General features: G+C 56.1%; 1 protein-coding gene across 6 annotated transcripts; it reads right to left on the reverse strand.

The window, feature by feature from the left end:
• Window positions 1-9,285: 9,285 nt before the first annotated feature.
• Window positions 9,286-19,715, reverse strand: Slc29a1 (solute carrier family 29 (equilibrative nucleoside transporter), member 1). 6 transcript variants are annotated; one of them, XM_013019130.1, is made up of 15 exons: window positions 19,648-19,715; window positions 17,825-17,909; window positions 17,398-17,501; window positions 16,302-16,402; window positions 13,602-13,683; window positions 13,279-13,481; window positions 12,897-13,036; window positions 12,553-12,687; window positions 12,384-12,481; window positions 12,206-12,284; window positions 11,831-11,949; window positions 11,497-11,605; window positions 11,203-11,288; window positions 10,164-10,363; window positions 9,286-9,853 (listed from the first exon to the last, which is right to left on the reverse strand). In XM_013019130.1, the coding sequence occupies exons 4-15, from the start codon at window positions 16,328-16,330 to the stop codon at window positions 9,742-9,744; spliced, it is 1,392 nt and encodes a 463-aa protein (XP_012874584.1). In that variant the 5' UTR covers window positions 16,331-16,402; window positions 17,398-17,501; window positions 17,825-17,909; window positions 19,648-19,715; the 3' UTR covers window positions 9,286-9,741. The 6 variants fall into 6 exon arrangements, with proteins under 6 accessions (XP_012874584.1, XP_012874587.1, XP_012874583.1 ...); XM_013019133.1 differs by lacking the exons at window positions 17,398-17,501; window positions 19,648-19,715 and adding exons at window positions 16,168-16,195; window positions 18,299-18,337; XM_013019129.1 differs by lacking the exon at window positions 19,648-19,715 and adding an exon at window positions 18,299-18,337.
• Between the last annotated feature and the right edge of the window lie 2,980 nt (window positions 19,716-22,695).

Consider the following 22,695-nt stretch of genomic DNA (forward strand, 5'->3'; position numbering starts at 1 on the left):
CGGGGCGCGCGGCCGGCCCTCGTCCGTGTCTCAGCCGCTGTGGGCACCATTGTTAGCGAGCGGGGACGGGGTCGCTCCCGGGGAGAAGCGCCCCGCACCCGCCCGTGCGGCTGGCTCTTCCGCGGGGTTCATTTCCCCACCCGCGTGCTTCTCCGCGCTTGGACCTGGGGAAGGGGCAGGGCCCCCAGGATCTGAGCAGCATGCCGGAGCTTCACCGGCTCCTGGAGACGCGGGCCTCGCCGCCCTCCGGCGGGCGAGCCGTCCTGGCCCGCCCGAGGCCCCCGGAAGGCCCGCGGGGGAGAACGGCCGCTCCCAGCCCGGGGCCTGGGAATGCCCGGCCGCCTTCCTCGCCCGTGCGCACGGCCGCGGCGCTCCTCTCCCTCCTCCTCCCCGGCGCCGCCCCTGGCTCTCCTGGATCTGGGTCATTGTGGCCCGGGGGACGCCCGTGGACGTGGAAAGGGACGCTGGGTGCTGCTTCCAGGAAGACCCCCAAGCAGGAGCAGCCTTGGAGCCCAGGGGGTCTCACGAGCTGACCCTGTTCCCCGACTGGAGACGTAGCTCAGGGGTGCTTGTGCTTTCAGGCCGGGCACCAGCGAGTGGCCCAAGCCTGTAATTTTAGCTCCTGGGGGCTGAGATCTGAGGATTGATGCCAGCCCAGGGCAGAAAAATCCTGAGACTTATTGCCAGTCCATCACTGGGGAGCAGGAAGTGGGGCTGTGGCTCATGTGGTAGACATCAACCTTGAGCAGTAAAGCTGGGGGACAGTGCGCAAAAATAACTATATTCTCAGGAATCCAAGACAAAGGCTAGGGATCTGTTCTGCCTTGCTCGTGGTTAAAAGCAGTTGGGTGAGTAGGTCTGTAGCCAAGGCTGGCCTAGAACTCACTGCAGCTCAGTCCCTGTGTTCTACACCAGCACTGTCCTGTGGAGGCAGGCCCAGCCCCTCCCCAGTTCTCAGATGGATGATCAAATGAATGTCAGTAGACTTGGTCCTGTGTTTGTTTTGTTTTACCAGTTCTGAGGCTTGAACTCTGGGCCTGGGCACTGTCCCTGAGCTGCTTTTGGTCAAGGTGAACACTCTACTACTTCAGCCACAGTGCCTCTTCTGGCTTTTTCTGTGTATGTGTTACTAAGGAATCAAACCTGAGCTTTATGCATTCTAGGCAAGCATTCTACCACTAAGCCACATTCCCAGCCCTCTTGGTGTTTTCTAGATGCAACTGTATCATCTGAGAACAATTTTCTCCCATACTATTTCCCATCTTTTTTTTTTTTTGGTCGGTCATCGGGCCTGAACTCTGGGCCTGGATGCTGATCCTCAGCTCTTCAGCTCAAGGCTAGTGCTCTGCCACTTAAGCCACAGCGCCACTTCTGGCTTTTTCTGCTTATGTGGTGCTGAGGAATCGAACCCAGGGCCTCATGCATGCAAGGCAAACACTCTACCATTGAGCCATCTTCCCAGGGCCCCCCCCCCCTTTTTTTGGTAGGTGTGTGTACTAGTGGTTGAACGTAGGTCCTTGCACTTGCTATGCCAAAATTCTGAGCCATGCCCTCAGCTATGGTTGGAGAGTTTGTTAGGTTGTATGTGTGTGTGTGTGTTGGTACCCAGTGACTCAAGTTCTCAGGACTGCCACTGTACCATTTGAACTATGCCTTCGGTCTGGTTAACTGAAGATGGAATCTCACAGCCTTTTCTGCCTGAGCATGATCTTCTAGGTCTCCTGTGTAGCGTGAGCAACTAGCACTTAAGTGAAATTCAACTTACTTTGATTTGGGGGCAGGGTTGTTTTTGGAACAGTGTCTGGCTATATAGGTTTGTCTAGCCTTGAACTTGCTTTGTAGTCCAGGCTGGCTTTGATTCACTATGCAGACCAAACAGTGGTGTAAAACTCAAAATCCTCTTACCAGCCAGGAGCTGGTGGCTTACACCTGTAATCCTACCCACTCAGGAGGATGAGATCTGAGGCTCTTGGTTTGGAGCCAGCCCAGCAAGAAAGTCTATGAGACTCTTTTTTTTTTTTTTTTTGTGGGTCGTGGGGGCTTGAACTCTGGTCCTGGGCGCTGTCTCTCAGCTCTTCAGCTCAAGGCGAGCGCTCTACCACTTGAGCCACAACGCCACTTCTGGTTTTCTGGTGGTTTATTGGAAATATCACGGTCTTTCCTGCCCGGGCTGGCTTTGAACCGCGATCCTCAGATCTCAGCCTCCTGAGTAGCTAGGATTACAGGCGTGAGCCACCAGCGCCCGGCTTCTATGAGACTCTTATCTCCAATTAACCACCAGAAAACCAGAAGTGCAGGTATGGCTCAAAGTGGTAGAGCACTAGCCTTGAGCACAAAAGCTCAGGGACAGCACCCAGGCCCTGTTTTCAAACACCATAACTGACAGAAAAATAATAATAAATTCTCCAAGTGTGCTTAAGAAAAAAAATAACCTAATGTTAGATTAAATTATTAGAACTGTAAATTGTGTTGTTAAAAATATCAGACAAAATCTCCAACCCCTGTGGGGGGAAATAAAGAAAAAGTGGCTTGGAGGCTGTGCAGGACATGTCTGGGAGAAGGGTGAGGCTGGGGCAGGGAGGCCGGGCAGGGGAGGAGAGCAGAGGCCAGCCCTTGCTGGGAAAGAGGATAGAATGTGGAGGCTGAAAGCCAAGGATGATAGCATATAGCATGTCCCTGTAGTGCCAGCACTCACGAGGTAGAAACAGGATCACAAGTTCCAGGCCAGTCTCCACTGCATAGTGAGGCCCTGACTAAGAAACAGAAAGTGGGTTCTGAGGGAGGGGAGGGCCAGACACACCTCTCTATGCTTGGAGGGATAAGCCTGCTGTGCGTACCAGGAGAGTGAGGGAGAGGCCTGGGTGAGTACTGGATCTGACAGCTGACAGGCCCCCGTGCTCACACCTGTAATCCTAGCTGCCCAGGAGGCTGAGATCTGAGGTAGTCCTTGAAAGTCAAAACTTGGGCAGACAAATCTAAGAGACACCTAACCCCAGTTAACCAGCAAAGAGCCAGAAGGGAAGCTGTGGCTCAAGTAATAGAGTATCAGCCTTCAGTGAAAAAAAAAAAGCCAAGTTGAGGGGTCCTGCTACATGCATGCACCACACACAAAGAAGGAATGCAGGCAGGCAAGCTGACAGCTGAATCACTGAATCCTTGGCAAGAAGAAAACCCCCAGGCTGTGTGGTGGAGAGAGCCAGGACTTGTGATCTAAGTCATCCTCAGTTTATAAACTGGCATCTTTGGTAATCTGCGCTATTAATATGCATGTGAAGTGACTGGCCTTTCCAAGCATGTAGGATCAGGGGAGTGCCTACATTCTGCTTGCTTTGTCACTGCTCAGCCCCAAATGTCTGTTGTCCTTCTCTGCGCCTTCACCTACCAGGTCAGGTTTTTGACTTCAGCTTTCTTCATGCTCCAGGTCCCTTTGAATAAGCAGGTAAAATTCAGTAACCTGGAATCATTCATCCCAGAGTAGGTGATGGGCGGGCAGGGCTGGGGGCGAGGGGGTGAACAACTAACCTGTTCTACTTTGTGTTGTGCCTCTCTCCTCTTCCTGGGCAGGCGCCAGCCTGTAATCCCAGCTATTCAGGAGGTTGAGAACTGAAGATTGTAGTCTAAAGCCAGTCTCCCCCCACCTCCTACCCTCACATACCCAGTCCTGGGACTTGAATTCAAGGCCTGGGCACTGTCCCTGGGCTTCTTTTTGTTCAAGGTTAGCACTCTTAACAGTTAAGCCACAATGCCAGTTCTGGTTTTTTTCTTTTTCCTTTTTTTGTCAGTCATGGGGCTTGAACTCAGGGCCTAGGCGCTGTCCCTGAGCTTTTTGTTCAAGGCCAGTGCTCTACTTTGAGCCAAAGCACCACTGTCTAGTTCTGTTTTTTTCTGTTTATGTGGTACTGAGGAATCGAACCCAGGGAGTAATATGTGAGAGGCAAGCACTCCACCACTAAGCCGCCTTCCCAGCTCCTAAAGCCAGTCTTAGCAAGAAAATCTGGAAGCAAAGCTGTGGCTCAAGTGATAGGAGCACCATTAGCCTTGAGCAAAAAAAAAAAAAAAGGGACAGCGCCTGGCCAGGGTTCAAGTCCTAGTAGCAACATAGGCAAACACACACGTAAGAACTTTGCTGCCTTTACTTGGCAGGCTGGGGTGCCGGAGCCTCCGGTATTTTGGAGTCGGGTTGAAGATGGCGACTGTCTCATAATACTCTTTTATCTTTCTGTCCCCTTCCCTGCCTGCAAACTCTTCCATGTGTGATGGACTGGGTGAGTGGGTTATCTTTTTCCATCCTGTAGCCTTTTGGCCTTAAGTTTTCTGGAGTAAAACGGGCAGTTGGCACTGCAGGTTGAGAGGGAGCTGCGTGCCAGGTGGTACGGAGGTGCTGGGGCACGACTGATCATTCTGCATCGCGATGGAGTCACAAATGGTATTACCCCGCTTTACAGTGGCTCTGAGGGAAAGGCCTGGTTCAACATGGCGGGGGATGTAGGGGGGAACCCCAGGTCCAGACATGGCAGTCTGGTCTTGTATGCATAGGGGGGGCCTCACCCCCCTCACCCTCCCAAGTCCCCACCATCTGGGCTCCTGCTGCCCCTTCCCCCATGTCTCCTTTCCCTGGCTGTGGAGAGGATGGAAGTGGGGCTGGCAATGGAAATGGCTGAAGTAGCTGGCGGTTGGAGGCTGGGGATAAGGACCTTACCTGGAGGAGACATGGTCATGCTAGTCCTGGTGACCGCGGTACCATCCACCCTGTACCCAGTTCTACAGAGCTGTCCTTAATTCCCTAACCAGCCCACACTCCTGTCATCATCCTTTTCCTTTTCGGTGGTACTGGGCTTTGAACTGAGGGCCTCATGTTTGTTAAGCAGGTATTCTGCCACCTGAGAAAGCCCTCAGCCTTTTTTTTAAAAAAATTTTTTTTTTTTGTTGGTTGTGGGGTTTGAACTCTAGGCCTGGGCATGTCTTTCAGCTCTTCAGCTCAAGGCGAGCGCTCTAACACTTGAGCTACAGCGCCACTCCCAGTTTTCTGGTGATTTATTGGAGATAAGAGTTTCACAGACTTTCCTGCCCTGGGCTGGCTTTGAACCAAGATCCTCAGATCTCAACCTCCTGAGTAGCTAGGATGACAGGCGTGAGCCACCAGCGCCTGGCTTTAACTTTTGAGTTGGGTGTTGCTTTGTCCAGACTGGTCGTGACGTAATCCTATTTATACCCCTTTCATAGGCATGCCACTATGCCTGGCTTACTGAAATAGTGGGTCTCCCTAATTTTTTTTGGTGGGGAGGTGCCTGGGCTGGCCTCAAAGCTTGATCTTCCCAATCATTGCCTCCAGAGTAGGTAGAATTATAGGTATGGGCCATCCCTTTCACAGGAGCCAGAGCCACGCCAGACTGCATGCACATAGCAGGCTCTAGAAAGAATCAAAGGTTCTCCCCAGCAAAGCCCTGGGAGAGCAACTGTCCTGGGCAGGGGCTTCGGCCGGGTTGTGCCGGCCCCCGCTGGGCACTGTCCTGCAGACTGGAGCTGGAATGCCACCTGTTGTTTGCAGGGAGCACCAAGCCAGCCCTAGCTGCAGAGGGAGCTGAGTGAGCCTGGCTGGCACAGACCACCGATGGGTGGCAGGGGTTGGAACTCTGCCATCTCCACAGTGCCAGTTTGTCCAGGACCAAGATGGGCCTTGAAGGACCTGCATGGCTGCTGCCAAACCAGCCTCTGCCCGGGATCTGCGGGCTGGCCTCTGGCCCACAGCAGTCTTCTGATGTGTGGACTTAGGCTTCAGGCAGGGCTGGCGGGCCAACAGCGCCACTATCTCTTTAAAGTGACTCTGCACTTCCCTGCTCACATCCATTTTGAGTTGCTATGGGTTTAATACTGAGAAGCACTTAGGCTTTGTTTTTTTAGAATTGGGGACCTCTCTCACACTATACATTACACCTGCCACTACCATGCTCTTTCCATAGTCTCATCAAATAATAAAACTAATACACTCCAACCCATAGATTCAAACTGAGGCTTCACGTCTATGTGCAAGGAAAGCTGATTCTCCTGGAGAAGGAAGGGCTCAGCATTTCACCTGAAAAGAGGGGCATTGCTGTGACAGTGGCAGCCACGCCAGCCAGCGCCGCGGTGGGCAGGCTGCTCTGAGCAGCGATCCCAGGCGCATCCAGCCTGAAGTCTCAGCTGCCTGGGGACAAAAGCAGCTTTTTCTTTTTTCCTTTGGTTGGTTGTGGGGCTTGAACTTGGGCCTGAGCGCTGTCCCTGTGCTCTTTCACTCAAAGCTAGCACTCACTTGAGCAACAGCGCCACTTCTGGTTTTCTGATAATTAATTGAAGGTAGAGTCTCATGAACTTTCAGACTTTGCTGCCCGGGCTGGCTTTGAACTGCAGTCCTCATATCTCAGCCTCCCAAGTAGCTAGGATTACAGGCGTGAGCCACTAGCACCTGGTTTGTCAGATTTTTTTTTTTTTTTTGGTCAGTTGTGGGGCTTGAAATCTGGGCCTAGACACTGCCCCTCAGCTCTTCAGCTCAAGGTGAGTGCTCTACCACTTGAGCCACAGCACCACTTCCGGTTTTTTGTTGGTTAACTGGAGCTAAGAGTCTCATGGACTTTCCTTCCTGGGCTAGCTTCAAACTGAGATCCTCAGATCTCAGTAGCTAGGATTACAGTGTCCAGCTTGGCAGATTGTCTTAACCAGCCCTTCTGAGCAATGCTTCCCCTTTCCAGTCATGCTGCCTAAACAGCGCTCCCTTGTGTCATGAACAATCACTGCAGCTACACAGGAGCCGGCCAGTTTGGGGAACTACCTCAGTGGTTTTCTTCAGCATTAAGTACAAAAAAGAAGCTGATTATATCTCAAGTTTGCCTTTTCCTCCTTTGAGTCACTGCTGGAACAGTCTGGGAGTGAGGCACAGAGGTATGTGTGTGTGTGCATGTGTATGCACGTGCTCATGCACGCATGCTGCAGGTGAGGTTGCCACTCAAGCGGATGCACTGCGGCATGCATTTTCTGAGGGCTCCTGGGAGCCAGGTGCAGCACTTCAAGTTCAAAAAGACAAAGCTGGGGCTGGGAAGGCGGCTCAGTGGTAGAGCGCTTGCCTTGCATGCCTGAGGTCCTGGGTTCGATTCCTCAGCACCACATAAGCAAAATGAAAAAAGCTGGAAGTGGCGCTGTGGCTCAAGTGGTAGAGCGCTAGCCTTGAGCTGAAGAGCTGAGGGACAGTGCCCAGGCCCAGACTTCAGGCTCCACGACCAGACCCCCCCCCCAAAAAAAAAAAGACAAAGCTGGAGTAAAATATAGACCTTAGCCTCATCCCAGAGTTGGACAAAGATAAAGAGGCTTGGGAGAAGGTAAGTCACTTTTCAAAAGTTCTGGGCAGAAGAGGAAGAAATGACACCGCTGGCCGGGGTTGGTGGAGCATCAGGAATGTTCAGGGAGACAGAAACGTGTTCTAGGAAGATGGAGTGACATACCCTAAATTGGTTCCCAGCCCATCCATGTGTGGGATGGACTGGAAACCTGGAAGTCAGTCCCCAAGGCCAAGGCAGGAGGTAATGGGAGGGCCTTGGGAAGAAATTCATGGCCTACTGGTGCATCTAAGATGCCTTGCCAAGGCTCCAGTGTTTGTGAGAGATGAGGCAGGACAAGGAGAAAGAACTCTGGTTTGTACTCACCTTGCCTCAGCCACACAGAGGGTACAGATCACTCAGGGACCCACAGTGATTTTGTTTTGCTAGTAAATGATTTGAACTCAGGGCCTTGAGTTTATTCAGCTTGCTTGCCAAACTGGAACTGACTCTTGAGCCACACCTCTAGCCAGACTTGTCACTGGTTATTTTGGAGATAAAGTTTTGTGGACTTTTCTACCCAGCTTAGTTTCAAACCATGATACTATAGACCTCAGTGGCTTGAAGAATCACAATTATAGGCATGAATGAGCCAGTGGCAGCTGGCAACCCACAGCTTCTGAAGCTGGTAGGAAAAAAAGAATATTTCCCACTAGCTTGGACATGTATTCTAGCTTGATGAACTAGCGCTGATTCAGTGCCAAGCACAATGGTATACTTAACTGTCCTAAAACCTTGACTTCTGCTTAAGCCAGGTTGCTGGTGGCTCATGCCTGTCATCCTAGCTACTCAAGGGGCTGGAATCTCAAGATTAGAATTCAGAGCCAGCCCAGAATGAAAGTCTCTGAGACTCTTATCTCCAATAAAGTACACACACACACACACACACACACACACACACACGGCCAGGCGCGGGTGGCTCAGGCCTATAATCCTAGCTACTCAGAAGGCTGAGATCTGAGGATCATGGTTCAAAGCCAGCCTGGGCAGATAAGTCTGTGAGACTCTTATCTCCAATAAACCACCAGAAAACTGCAAGTGGTGCTGTGACTGAAGTGGTAGGGCGCTTGCCTTGAGCTGAAGAGCTCAAAAAAAAAAAAAAAAGGAAAAATAAATGCCAACAGGACTTGACATCCCCAGTGAAAGCACTTCCTGTGAGAAAGGGCATCTTCACGGAGCAAGGCTGCAGCAGTCTGCTGGTCCGGGCCCAGGGTGTGAGCAGCCCGGCAGTTCTGGGAAGAACCTGAGTTCCATACCCGAGGGCCAGTTCTGGGGAGCACTGTGACCAGAGCTCTGGCAACACCTCCAGTGAAATAGTACCACAGGCCAGGGGGACTGGGGGTTAGTCCCTCATGGCTCCAAATTAAACCACCCCTTCCCAGGCCAGAGTTTGGGAAGAGAAAGGGGAGGTCCAAGTTCAAGGAGGACACACAGGCCCCTTGTTCAGGGAGGCTGGTGGGCTGGGCTGTGTGAGGGATGGGTGCCAGGTAAAGGAGAACCCCTCGGGCCTCAGACTCTTCCTGCCCAGGGACGTGGGAGTCCAGCCAGGAGCTGTGGGAGGAGCTGGCCAGTTCTGCCAAGCTCATTCCAGGGACTGAGGATGGAGTGGAGGCAGGGCGGGCACCAATGCAGACAACACAGGGTCGTCTCCATCCGGGGTCCTAGGAACGAAGGAATGAGCAGCAGAGAAAAACTTGGCCTTTCTTGGTCTGGTCTGATCCGCAATCCGGGTGTCCTGGCTCTGGGTCTGTCCTCCCACACAGCGCCAGCAGGGGGCACTGGAGCCCTCTGAAGCCAAGAGCCTAGACCCTCCCCTCAGGCCCAGGCCTAGCTGGGGCATGCTCACATGGACGCCCACTGCCCACAACTGCTAACCTCTCCATCCCCGCCAAGGCGTTAAGCCGTGGCTCAAGAACACAGGAAGCCATGGAGGAAAAAAAAAAAAGATTTATTTACTCAGCCTCAGAAGGCACCTGGTTTTTGTTGAGTATAAAAAAGGCAGTAAAACGGCGACTGTACAAGGCGTGTGACAGTGGACAAGGCACCGGAAGCAGGGGGAGGGGACACGGGAAGGGGGGGAGGAGGCACACACACACGGAGCGATGGCCAGCCCAGCTCCTTGATAGAGGCACGCTTCCCTGTCTCTACCTCAGTCTCTCTCTGCCAAGGTAGCTCCCGAGCCATTAGGCAGAGGTGGTGTGTGTCCCCTCCCAACTCTGCCCCTCAGGCCACCAATGTGCTCCCTCCCCAGGGCCTGGACACCCGGCCGGCCCAGTACGAGCCTTCAGAAAGCAGAAGTCAGCTAGAAGAGCAAACCTCCAGATCAGCCCCGCTCGTCTCTGGCAGAAGGAAGTGGGCGAGCACGCGGGCAGTGCAGTCCTTTTGTCCCCCTCAGTCACACAATTGCCCGGAAGAGGAAGGAGACGATGGCCCCCAGTGCCAGGCCCAGACAGAGGAAGAAGGCCATGATGGTGCCTGCCGTCCCGGCCTCCGACGGTTTCACTTTCCTAAGGGAGGGAGGGTGGGCAGGACTATGGCAGGGTGGCCTGGCCCTGCCCCAGCCCTGAGGATCTGGGGTTGGGGAGCTAGCTGTGTGAGCAACCCCGCCCCGGGCCACCTCCTACTGCTCTGCTGTGCAAGCTCAGGGCCCCTCCACTGCCCGGCTACTGCTCGGATTAGGGGTCCTGCCAGCCAGCCCCCCCCCCAGCTCTGGCACTAGCGGTTTCCTCCTGCCCTTGCTCCCTCTACCAAGCGTCCCCACACCCAGTGGTAAACCCAGCCTCCTGCCACCAAGTTCCTCCCTCCCAGGCCGCTCACTTGGGCCCGAAGCACATGCAGAGGCTGGCGAGGTAGCCGTTGGAGAAGGCGAAGGCAGCCATGAAGAGGATGAACCAGGCGTCGTGCTGGAAGACCACAGGGAGGTAGTGGCGCGGCTTCACATTGCACAGCAGCAGCAGGGGCACGAACACCAGGCGGGCCACCACGAGGCTCGGCAGCCAGCGGCTGTCCTTTCCGGGCTGTGGGGAACCGGCGGCAGCTCAGCCCCGCTGGCGGACCACTGGGGTCTGGACTGAACCAGATTACGGGGACTTTGGGGGTGGGGGTGGGAAAGATACCAGGCAGGAGGACAGTAGAGCCTTCTGGAGTGCTGGAATGTTCTGTATCTTAATCTGGGTAGGTATTCTATATCTTAACTTGTAGGCTGAAGATTGGCAGACCTAGTTCTATGTAAACTCTATATGGACTTAAAAGAACATCCCTAAACTGGACGCTGGTGACTCAGGCCTGTAATCCTAGCTACACAGGAGGCTAAGGCCTGAGGATGGTGGTGTGAAGGCAGCCTCCTCTCAAAAAACAAACACAGGGGCTGGGAAGGTGGCTCAGCGGTAGAGTGCATGGCTTGCAAGCATGAGGCCCTGGGTTCGATTCCTCAGCACCACATAAACAGAAAAAGCCGGAAGTGGTGCTGTGGCTCAAGTGGTAGAGCGCTAGCCTTGAGCTGAAGAGCTGAGGGACAGAGCCCTGACCCAGAGTTCAGGCCCCATGACTGGCAAAAAAAAAGCACAATAAATCAGCCTGAGATTCTTATCATAGTCTAACCAGCAAAAAGAAAGCTGAAAGGAGAGGTATGGCTCAAGTGGTAGAGTGTTAGCCTTGAGTGGAAAAATGCAACCAAGAGCTCAAGGCTCTGAGTTCAAGCCCCAATACCAGCACAAAAAAAAAAAACAAGCCAAACCAAACATTAAAATAAACATGGCCCCCCGTAACACAGTGCTGTCTTGGGGTTTCCTTTCGGGATCGTGTCTATACTCTTCCTCCCTTCCCCCGTGAGCCCTGGGGCCCTTCTTCCACGTACCCACATGAAAACAGCTGTGAGACTCCGGCCCAGCCAGTCAAAAATATTGAAAGTCAAGAAACAGGACACAGGAATGAAGTACTTTCCTGGAAGAGAATGAGGCAAGGGGGGAGACAGAGACGTGACCCCCTTTCCCACTGTCCTCCTGAACAATGGAGAGATGCTTTCAGTACAGGGAAAGGGAAAAGGGAAGAGGGGAGGGGGGCAGCTGGGCAGAGGGAAACCCTGCTCCACACTGCTCGCAGACCTGCCCAGGACCCTCTGTCCCCAGCCTGGCAAGGGTGGCTTACTCACCCCAGTCACTGTTGCCTGCAATGCTGGATTTGACCTCAGAGGTCACAGCAGGGAACAAGCCGATGGTGATGGTGAAGATGAAGCAGACGGAGAAAGCCAAGACTGAGATCTGGAGAGAGGGGAGGGGATTCACCCAGCTCCCTGTGTGCTCATGGTGGCTGACAGGATAGATCACCAATTCCCACCTGAGACTCCTGTGCGCATGCGCATACATGCACACACGTGCACACACATGCACACACACGTGCACACACACACACACTCTCTCTCTCTCTAAAGGAGGACCAGTCTCAAAAGGAAAATGGGGCAGGTGGGAGGGTACACCCCATCTCACATTCTTGAGGATGGCTTTGATGGAGTGGCTGGTAGACTGGGAGGTGGGGACCGTCACCCTAGACTCCTCTTTGATAGCTCTTGCCTCCTCTCCTGGGGGCTGACAGGCTGTGGAAGGATCTTGAAGGCATGGAGAGGACAGAGAAACCAGCTTAACTGGAGGTAGACAGCCCTTAACAGGTCCATGGCTATACCCTCACACTGCCCAGATCTCCCCTCCAAATCCTCTTAGCCTGAGCCTCCTCTGCTCGTATTACCACGGGTGTCTCCCCCTCCCCCAGCCAGGGCCTCAAGTCCACGTGCCTGGCGCTCAGGACCAGCCAGGGGCTCCCAGTGATTCCTGCTGCCCCTCCCAGCTTCCTCCGGCCACTGACACCTTTACTGATGAGGTCCAGCTTGGTCTCCTGCTCCCCGGGCCCCTCCAGCCTGAGCTGCTGGTAGTAGCGGTAGAATTCCTGTCACGTGGGGGGACAGGTAGTTAGGGAAAAGCCTGTGTTTCCCCCAGGTTCTGCCCCACAACCCCTCCTGCCCCCAAACTTTCTCCCTTCCCTCACCAGCTGGGGCAGGGCCAGGTAACAGATGATGGTCAAGATGACGACCACGCAGGCTGTGATGAAGTACCCAAAGGCACTGTCCGACAGCTCCGACTTGCCTGGGAGAGGCAGCGCTGTGAGCAGAGGCAGGCCCCGCCCCCCACCCCCCCCCAGCCCCGTGAGCACTCACTGGCGATGGCACAGATCATGGCCACGGAGGCGAAGAAGCCGGCCAGGCCCTGGCCACTCATGATGGGAGTTGTGTAGCTGGTGGGCAGGAGGCCGGCCAGACCGAACAGGCTGCCCTGGAGGATGGCGCCAAACGCTGGGGAAGACAGCAGGCCTCAGCAGGGATGGGGGGCAGGGGAAGGAGCCGGGGTGCAGGGGCCACAGGAAAGCAGGTCCTGTGGTTCCCATGTGTGCCCAGTGAGTCAGGAGGCTAGGCTGCCCTCCTCACTGCCCCCCCCAACCAAAGGCCACGCTGCTCAGGCTCGACTCCAGGTGCCATGGCGTCCTCCCCCCCTCCCCACTTACAATTAATGAATACTATCTTGACCATGGTGATGACAAAGAAGGGGAGAGGGTCCATCTGCACCTTGACCAGGATAGCAGTGACCAGGAACACCAGCAGGATGGCCACCAGGCTGCCCAGGATCCGCACAGACTGGGAGACCCTGAGGGAAAGGCCAGGGGGGTGGGCTGGGGCTCAGGCGGGGTGGGACAGGCTGGGGCTCAGGCTGGGGGGGGGTGGCAAGCTGGGGCTGAGGTGGGGGAGGGTATGCTGGGGCTAGGGGAGGGGGGAGGCCGAGGCTCAGGCAGGGGGTGGGGGGCAGGCCAGGGCTGGGGAGAGGCGGTGGGGGGGCAGACTGGGGCTCAGGTGGGGGGGCAGCAGGCAGCAGGGGCGGGCGGTGCTCACTTCTGGTGCAGGAAGGAGTTGAGGCAGGCAAACACCAGCAGTGGCAGCATGGCACACAAGGTCATGACATTGTTGAAGATGGCACTGAGGGAACCCCTCTCTGGCAGAGGCGGTGCGGGGGTGGCCTCAGCCTGGGCGTCCTTGCTCAGTTGAGCAGTGACCAAGGACACATTGCTGGGGACATCCAGGCGGGTGGTGAAGTACTGCAGGGGAAGGGGGAAGGGAGGGTTGCAGACCATTTTTTCCGGCGCCCTGGGCACGGACCTGAGCCCTGCAGGTCCGGGGCCCAGCCCCATCCTGGCTCAGTTCTTCCCCAGACTCACCCTAGTGGCCGTCATGAAAAAGTTCCAGGGGAGCAGCGTCCCCAGGCCCAGCATGAAGAAGATAAGCCAAACAGCTTTGTATCTGGGAGAAGAGGAAACAGGGACCACGTGACACAACACTGGACGCTCCTCAACCTCATCTCCCTGCTGGCCCAGGTCCATGCACGTGTGTGCGCCAATGTGAGTGTGTGGGGGTCAGGTGGGAGGGGTAAGTGGGAGGGGTGGGTGGGAGGGTGTGTCCTAGGCCTGGGAATGGGGTAAAGATGAGCTAAGGGAAGGCAGCCAGTGACTGGATGGCATGGCTCCTTTGGTGCCAGTCCTGGAGCACTCAAGGACCCCTCAGGCTGGGCACGGGGCCGTGTGACCCACATGGTGGAGATGGTTTTGGAACTGAGGGGCTGGGGCGGGTGGCTGAGAGAGTGAACAAACGTCCTTCCCCCCACCGGGCAGGCAGGCTATGAGCAGGCTGCCTGGCCCGGAGCCGTGTGGTTCCCTGAAGAGGGTTCTGAGGTCAAGAACCTCCCAGGTCATTCTGGCCCTGGAGGAGTGGACGGAGTGCCTGGGAAGGGAGCGCGCTCCAGACAGAGCTGGCTTTGTAGGTCACACCGCCTAGGGCAGCAGGTCTGAGGCACTGGACGTCATCTGGGTCTGAGGATAAATAAGGGCCATCCAGACTTGGCCGGTCTCCGTCCTCTAAGTAGGCCTTGCCTGCAACCTTAGTGACCCACCATGGTCACCAGATGTCTGCCACAGCCAACACCCTGTGCTGACAGCACACAGGCCTGGCCAGGACTCAGGAAGCTGGACTACCACAGGCCTCCTGTGGGCAACCCTAACCGACAGTCTAAGCTATTCCCATCAGCCCTCAATGCCTTCATATGCCACCTTTGTGTGGGGGAGGGAGGTGTTAGTTCTGGGACTTGAACTCAGGGCCTGGACACTGTCCCTGGAGCTTCACACTCAAGGCTGGTGCTCTAGCACTTTTTTTTTTTTTTGCCAGTCCTGGGGCTTGAACTAGGGCCTTGGCAATATCCCTGAGCTTCCTTTATTCAAGACTAGCACTCTACTACTTGAGCCACAGTGCTACTTCCAGCTTTTTCTGTTGTGATTCTGAGGAATTGAACCCAGGGCTCCTCTAGGCAAGCACTCTACCACTAAGCCACATTCCCAGTCCTCTACTTCTTTTTTTTTTGTAGTTAATTGGAGATAAAGAGTCTCATGGAACCATGATCTTCAGATCTCAGACTCTTTTTTTTTTTTTTTTGGTGGTTGTGGGGCTTGAACTCTGGGCCTGAGCGCTGTCCCTCAGCTCTTCAGCTCAAGGCGAGTGCTCTACCACTTGAGCTACAGCACCACTTCCGGTCTCCATGGACTTTTCTGCCCAGGCTGGCTTTGAACTGCGATCCTCAGATCTCAGCCTCCTGAGTTGCTATGATTACAGGCGAGAGCCACCAGCACCCGGCTCTCAAACTCTTGAGTAGCTAGGATTATAGGCATGTGAACCACCAACACCAACTCCTCATCAGCTACCTTTAAAGCAAACACTAAAGGCCTGGTTCAGAGGCCCAGATGCAGAGAAAAACTCCAAGGCAAGGTCAAACAAGGCAGAGACAGAAGAGGGGTCAGGAAACCAGGGCAGCACAGCAAGGTGGGTGAGTGGGAAGAGGGCTTCAGGGAACAGCCAAGAAGGAGGGGCTGACTAGGGCACCACACCTGGCCAGGCCCAGCCCAGGTCTGTCGGTACATGATTTCCCTTCCCTGTGAAGCGAACAGCCCCATCTCTATTTCACAAGTGGGGAGATGGTCTCAGTGTTGGAGCTAAGTGTTCACTTTGGCCTAGGAGGAGACATAGAGGACAGGGAGAGGTGAGCGCTTGAGGGCCTGACGTAAAGCACAGGTTGGAGATCTACAAGGAATGCTGGCACTACTTCATCGTTTTTTTCCCTTTCCTTTTTTTCTTACTATGCCAGTACTGTGGCTTGAACTCAGGGCCTGGACGCTGACCCTAGGCTTTTTCACGCATGGCTGATACTCTACCACTTGAGCTACAGCTCTACTTCCATTTTTTGGTGGTTAATTGGACTAAATCTCAGACTTTCCTGCCCCAACTGATCCTCAAATTTCCATCTCTTAAATAGTTAGCATGTCAGGCATGAGCCCTAGCACCCAGCAACTTTCTGAAACCCTAGGTCCATCGAAGAAGTGAGATCAATGGCGCCTCTTCCTCGAATAATTCATCCTCCTGACCCCGGCTGCAGGTCTAATGGAGGGAGTTCAGACAGGCTCCAGAGGCAGGAAGGGCAGATCACGAAGCAGGGTGGCGGAGGTTATCTGAGGCAAAGGTTCCAGGGCAGCCCCCAGGGACAGGGCAGTTCTGCCAGATGTGCTCTGGAATGAAGGCCGCTGCCAAATGTCTCCCCCAGCGGTGGCGGGAAGAGCCAGAAGCTGCTGGCTGGCTGAAGAGCAACAGTGGAAACACTGACAGGCTAGGCAGGGGCTGGGGCCTGCCCTGCCCACTCTGCCCACCCTCCTTGCGGCCAGGAGCATAGTCCTGACTCAGAGTTACCTGGGTGGGGGCCAGTCATGGAGGCAACCTATATTCCAAAGACCAATAAAATGGGCCCCCTGGAGCCCCCATCATTCATTCTCTGCATCCCCAGCCCAGCTCCACCACCCTCGCCTCACCCCACCCCTAGGTACCTGTCCTGAGGCTGTTGACTGGTTGTCATGCTGCCAGGGTGCTGGGCTGTGCCGGGGTGCTCTGCTGTGCCTGGCTGGCAGTTCTCTCCGTCTGGAGCTTGCTGGGGGTCAGAGGCAACGTGAGGCCAGGCCTTGGTTCTCCTTCAGCTGGACACGAAGCCACGGGGTCCCACCTTTCAGGACCACTGAGCTGGGTCCCACCCGCCCAGGCTGACGGCCCCCTCCCTCCCCGCCTGCTCAGACTCCAGCAGGCTCTGGCCTGACCGCTGCTGCCACTGCTATTTTTATCCAGAAGCCAGGGCAGTTAATAAGCTGAGAAGCAGGAGGGTGGAGAGCAGAGAGAGGAGAAGGAAACAGGATTGAGAGGCAGGAAGAGACAGTCAGACAGTGAGACAATGCAAGGACAGATAGGAAGACAAAGGACAGAAATCAGTGGAGGGCAAAGATTGGGGGGAGGGGAGAAGACGCCAGACAGAAAACAATCAGATCTGCAGGCAGGCAGAGGCCTCTCAGGACCTTTCCACCTTCCCACCAGCCCCCAGCAGAGGCTAGGCAGGGTTTGGGAGTGCCAGTCCCCTCTTCAGGGGACAGGGGACCCTGAGCACAGCTGCACCTATGTATTTCTTTCCAACCACTGCCTAGGGGCTTTCTAGTTCTCAACCCATTTTCCAGGAAAGTATTTCATAATGGGTACAAAGACACACTCCTTTCCATAGCCCAGCCCCATCCACCTCTGACCCCCAGTCCTGACCCCAAGGTCCTCCCATCCCCCCCTCAGTTCCTCTCTGACCCCAGCACTGAACTCTTCCCCTTTCTGAGAGTGGCCTTCAAGGGGATATTGGAAGGGGTGGGGGTCAGGCCCCAACTGGATAGTCCCAAAGCTCCAGGCACTTTGTCCGGGTCGCTCTCTATACCCCTCTCAGGCAGGGAGGGCTGTACCCCGCTCCAGCAGATCTAAGGGCTGGGAGCCTTCTCAGCAGCTAGCAGGAAACCAGGCCAGCATGCCCCGTCCATCCCCTTGCTGGCCCAACTCTGGGCCAAGGCTGCTGTCCAGAGAAGAGGCCAGGCTTCCCCAGTACCCTGTCCCTGAACTCACCGGATGTACAGAGTCAACAGATGGAGGGGAGCCAAGAGAGCCCAGCTGGTCCCTAGGAAGGGGTCCTATCTCAGGCTCAGGCACGAGGCCTGGTCCACCGGGTCCTGCGTGGGGGTCCAGAATGAAGAAAGGTAGCACAGGACACATCAGGAGAGAAGACTCAAAGCCAAGTGCTGAGAAGCAGAGGGAGATAAAGCCACTAGGTAGCAGGGAGATAAGACAGCTGGGAGTCTCAGCAGGAGAGCAGGGGGCGGGGCGGATGAGCTGCAAGGTGCAGCCTACCGAAACCAATGCAGCCAGTGGTCCTTCTGTGGGCTTCTCCACCCTTCCCATAGCCCACCCTCGGTGACCCCCCCACACTCAGATGGTCTTCCTCAGCCCCCAGCACACACACCGGAAATGCAGAGGGGAGGGGCCAAGCACACACCTCCGGACGGACAGAGCACTCCTTCCAATCAACAGGTCTTCCTCAATAAGCACTTCTGCATGCCAGCCAGCTTGTGCTCTAGGCTCTGGAGAACACAGTGGTTGAACAATAGCTGCTGGCATTTCCTAGAGAGCCTGAGGGCTTTGCCGAGGACTGGAGAAGACCACCCAGGACTGAGGTTTCTACTGGACAGTATGGAGGGGACCCCCCCAACCACACCCACCCCTCCACACAGCCCATGCTCCAGCCCCTCCTCCCCACAAGGCAAAGTTAGACTAGAGAGGCTGGGGTGGAATGAAGAGCTGCCTTCCCTCAGCAGGACTAGCCCAGGCTGCAAGATCTACGTCAGCCCTCCCCCTCCCCTCAGCGGTGGGCATCCCAGTCCTGCAGCCCCTCAGGCAGCCTACAGTCCTGCCCTCCTGCTAGCATTCCATTCTACCAGCCAGCCTTGCTGTACGTTCTTGTGGCACTCACAGGTCCTGGGGCTTGAACTTGGCCTGGGTGTTGTCTCTGAGCTCTTTTGGTCAAGTCTAGTGCTCTATCACTTCCAGCTTTTTGCTGGTTAATTGGAGATTAGAGTCTCACAGACGTTCTTCTCAAGATTCCCAGATCTCAGCCTCTTGAGTAACTAGGATTACAGGCATGAGCCGCTGGCATCTGGCTTTCTTGTCTGTCTATGACAAGCAGCAAACCAGAAAGTGCTATCAGCTCAGAGCATCTGGTGACCAACCCTTCAGCCACAGAAATGGGGCAGCCACCAAAGGGAGCCCCTCCCTGTGCTGGGGCTCCCAACACTTCTCAAGTACCCCAACTTCTACACAAACCCTGGTGCTACATCTGTCTCTATTCCCCAGGATCCCAGCTGTTACCTGTCTGTGTAAGCCCCCCTTCCCCCACCTCACCAGACCCGCTTGCCTAATTACCCAGCTGCTGGCGGAGGCTCTGAGAGGTTGAGTCACTTGCCTAAAGCCACAGAGCTATTACGGATTCAAACTCAATACACAGCTTATTCTAGGTTCCTTGTGGGGTGGCAGGGGAGGGAGGTATAAAGACGGCTTCTTCCCAGCTAGCCCTGGAGGCTGGCAGGCGGTCCCTCTGCTCCCAGGAAAGGGGAAAACTAGGGTGGAGGTTCAGGTCATTCTCCCACATCCCATCACACACACACACACGCACACACACACGCACACACACACACGCACACACACTGCCCGGCACGGAGACCTCACACCCCATCCAGGGCCAGACTCAGGGTCTGCAGAAGTCCAAGAGGAGTGGAGGGAAGGCTGGGAAGAGGCCCGGGGCCGAGTGAGGGGCCGGGGGTGGAAGCAGCCGCCGCGGCTCTGCCCGAGGCAGGGAGCCTGGAGGGCGCGTTCGCGTCCCGACACCCATTTATTCACTCTCCCGGGCAGCACACGCGGACGCGCCCCGAGGGGCAGGCCGGGAAGGGAGGTGAAGGGACGGACGCCCCCCGCCCGGTGTCCCCGCCCGCCGGCGCGGCCCCTCCCCAGCACCGACCGGGCCGAGCGGGGATTAACCGTCCCCCCGCCGGCCGCTGGCAGAGGTCAGCGTGGCCACAACCGTTTTCGGGCCCTGGAGCTAGCAGGCCGCCCACGCCCGGGCTCGGCCCGCGTCCGCCCCGGGTTCCCCGGAGCCCCGGGCCGAGTGCGCCACGTGCGGCGCGCCTCCGCCCTGCACGCGCCGCGCGGGGGCTCCACCGTGTCCCGGGCCAGGCCTCCCGGCCAGTGTGGCAAGCAAACACCAACAACCGCCTCCGGTCCACCCTCACCCGGCCTCACCCCGGCCTCAGCCCGGCCCCGGAGCACCTGCTGGAGAAGACCGCTCCCGCGCGCGCGGACATCGGCGCGCTCTCCCGCCAGCGTCCCGCACCCGCCCTGGCGTATTCAAACCCGCCCTCTCCTAGCCCCGCCCACCCTCCCACGACTCCGCCCCCACAGGACGAGCCACGCCCACACCCTGCAGGCCCGCCTCTCGTTTGGCTCCGCCCCTCCGCTGCCGATCCCGCCCCTGGCCCCGCCCCTCGCGAGCCTGTCCCGCCCCTGGACTCGGCGCGCCGGAGCCCCGCCCGTCCGCCCCCCTCTCCCCGCGGCTCCAGCTCCCTCTCCGGAGGCCCTGCGCCCCGAGGCTGGTCCCCACCGTGGCGCGCGCGGACCTGGGGGACAGTCCCACACCGCGGACACCTGGCGCAGACCAGCCCTCGGCTCACCCGGCCCGACGCCCCCACAGCCACCTCAAGCGTCCCCCCCCAGCCCCTCCTCCGCCACCTTCCGTCCCAGCCCTCGCCCCACTCCGACCAGGCCCAATGCTGCCTTCTTCCTTTCAGATCCCCGTTCCTTGCAAGACTTGGTGGTCCCCCTCCCCTGGTGGGATTCCTGACTTAACTGTCTCAGACCACACTCACAACGCCCACAACTTTGCCTTGAAGTTGGGGCACAACCCTGTTCCCCTTTTATTTTTATTTTATTTTGTGCTGGCAATCAGGTCCTCCTGATCTTACTTGACTATTTCACTCAAAGCTGGGGCTCTACCGCTTGAGCCACAGCTCCGTTTCCAGCTTTTTGCTGGTTAACTGGGAATAATAGACTGTCAGGTTTTTCTGCCCAGTCTGGTTCTGACCCTCCATCCTCAGATCTCAGTCTCCTGGGTAACTTGGATTACAAGGATGAGCCACCAGTGCCTACCAAGCCCAAGGGCTGGGACCACAAGCCACAAAGAGCCTTACATCCTGTAGAGCATGATGTCCTAGACTGAGATGGTACCCCTCAGAGATGGAAGCCTCCCCAAGAGTTGGGGAACAGAGAGGGTAACCCTCCTAGGGAAGACAAGACAAGACAGTAAATAGAGAGGGGTCTTTTTCTTTTCCTGCCAGTCTGGGGCTCGAACTTAGGGCTGGGCACTGTCCCTTGAGCATTCTTTCACTAGGTCTAGCACTCTACCACTTGAGCCACATTCCCAGCCTGGAGAGGGGGTCCTGATAAGAGGAAAATCCCTACCCAAAATGCCCATCTCACCCTCATCGACTCAAGGGGCCTGTTCCCTGGAGCAACCATACATACTAATTAACAATTAGCCCTTCTGACATCTCTGAGACAAGGTGGCATTGCACACTCTCCCCAGAGAAAGACAGGGCCCTGAAGAGAGACGGCGGAAATTCTTAGCAGTGTGGGCTCTCCTTAAGTTACTCTAATTGGGGTGTCTTTGGTATTCTGCCTTTCTTCCTGTGGCGATGACAAACATTTTCCCCCAAGCCCTAAGTGAAACAGGGCAGGAAGACAGGCTCAGGTGGTATTTTTCTAGGCACTGTCCCATGGTTTGGAAGTGGCTTCATGTCTGTCCACAACCCCCAGATTCCCACCCTCATGTTTGTCCAGTCTCTCTCTCTTCCTCTTCTGGCCCTGGCCTCTACTCTCCCTTGGCCTCCTGCTTCTCTCCCACTTTCCTGTTCCAGCTCTGACTCTGTAGGTGTGGCTGGTATAGTGGTCACCAAGATCCACCAAGCTGGGGGCAGTCAGCCACAGTTGTATACAACAGGAGCTGGAAGTGGAAACATGGGAGGGAAGGGATGAGAGTCCCTGCCAGACCGGGCAAGGCTGGTTCCTCTCTCCACTCCTCCTGGGGCCTGGCCGTCTGTCTCAGTGGATGGCACAGCCAGGCCTATTATTGTTGGAGTGCAGCCCATCTGGCTTGGTCCTGGCTTGAGCTCCAGCCAGCACCCACACCCTTCACTGTGATCTCCCCCAGACAGAGCTTGCTGGTTGCCACAGACCTCTGCTGGACAGGCCCTGGAGCCCAAACTCACCCAGGCTTGGGCCTGGAGTTTTTCTAGTCAAATCCTCTTCTCCCTCTGTCCAAGCTCATGCTTCTCCCCACTTCCTGCAGGTACCCCGGTGGCTGACCCAGAGGGGGAGTGGGAAGAGCTGGGCCAGCTGACCCCTACTCCCCACCTCGTATTCTACACCACCTCCTGACTATGCTCACCCCAGATTCTCGCACCCCACACTCCTGCCGAGGGAGGCTTGTCATATCACACAGGGAGTCCTAGCACACCCCAGTCCTGGGGGGGTTCCCCTGTCACCAAGAGTCATTTATGTTTGCTGGAAGTGTGTTTGCTTGGCCAGGAGAGGGGGTGCCTTGTGATGTTCTCTCTCTGGTGGCCAGGACTAGGGAGACAGCTGCCCTGGCTTGAGATGCCAAGTGTAGGGAGGCTGCCCCCCTCACACACCATAAAAATTCAGAAACCACGGTCTGGGAAGGTGGCTCAGTGGTAGAATGCTTGTCTCTCATGCATGAGGCCCTGGGTTCGATTCCTCAGCCCCACATAAGCAGAAAAAGCTGCGGGTGGCAGTGTGGCTCAAGTGGTAGAGCGCTCGCCTTGAGCTGAAGAGCTGAAGAACTGCACCCAGGCCCAGAGTTCAGGCCCTACGACCAACAAAATAAATAAACAAATAAACATTTTAAAAAAGTAAAAAAAAAAAAATCAGCAATGGGGGAAATTTCAATGCAGTGTGGTCTTCAATCCTGTTTTGTTTCTTTAGTGGACCTGAGGATCAAACGCAGGGTCTAGCACGAGCCACAGACAGCCCTAATGTAGAGGTTCAAAACCGAAGTGAACACCAAGAAACCGTGACAATACAACACGGACACCTTAGATAACAGGTGGCTCTGGGTCAAGGTTCAAGAACACTTGTCCACCGGGTCTGGGCCTGGTCTTCCGGCCTGATTGTTCAGACCTTGGCCGGTCTCTGCTCGGGCAGGCCGCTTGCCTGGGGAGGTAGGAAGGGGGCAGTCACCCAGGGTGGTCCACACCGTCCAGCGAGGCCAGGGATGGCCCCTGCGGCCAGCCCCGCCCCTCC

The sequence above is a fragment of the Dipodomys ordii genome, unplaced genomic scaffold (assembly GCF_000151885.1).
Source record: "Dipodomys ordii isolate 6190 unplaced genomic scaffold, Dord_2.0 Scaffold44, whole genome shotgun sequence".
Taxonomy (NCBI): domain Eukaryota; kingdom Metazoa; phylum Chordata; class Mammalia; order Rodentia; family Heteromyidae; genus Dipodomys; species Dipodomys ordii.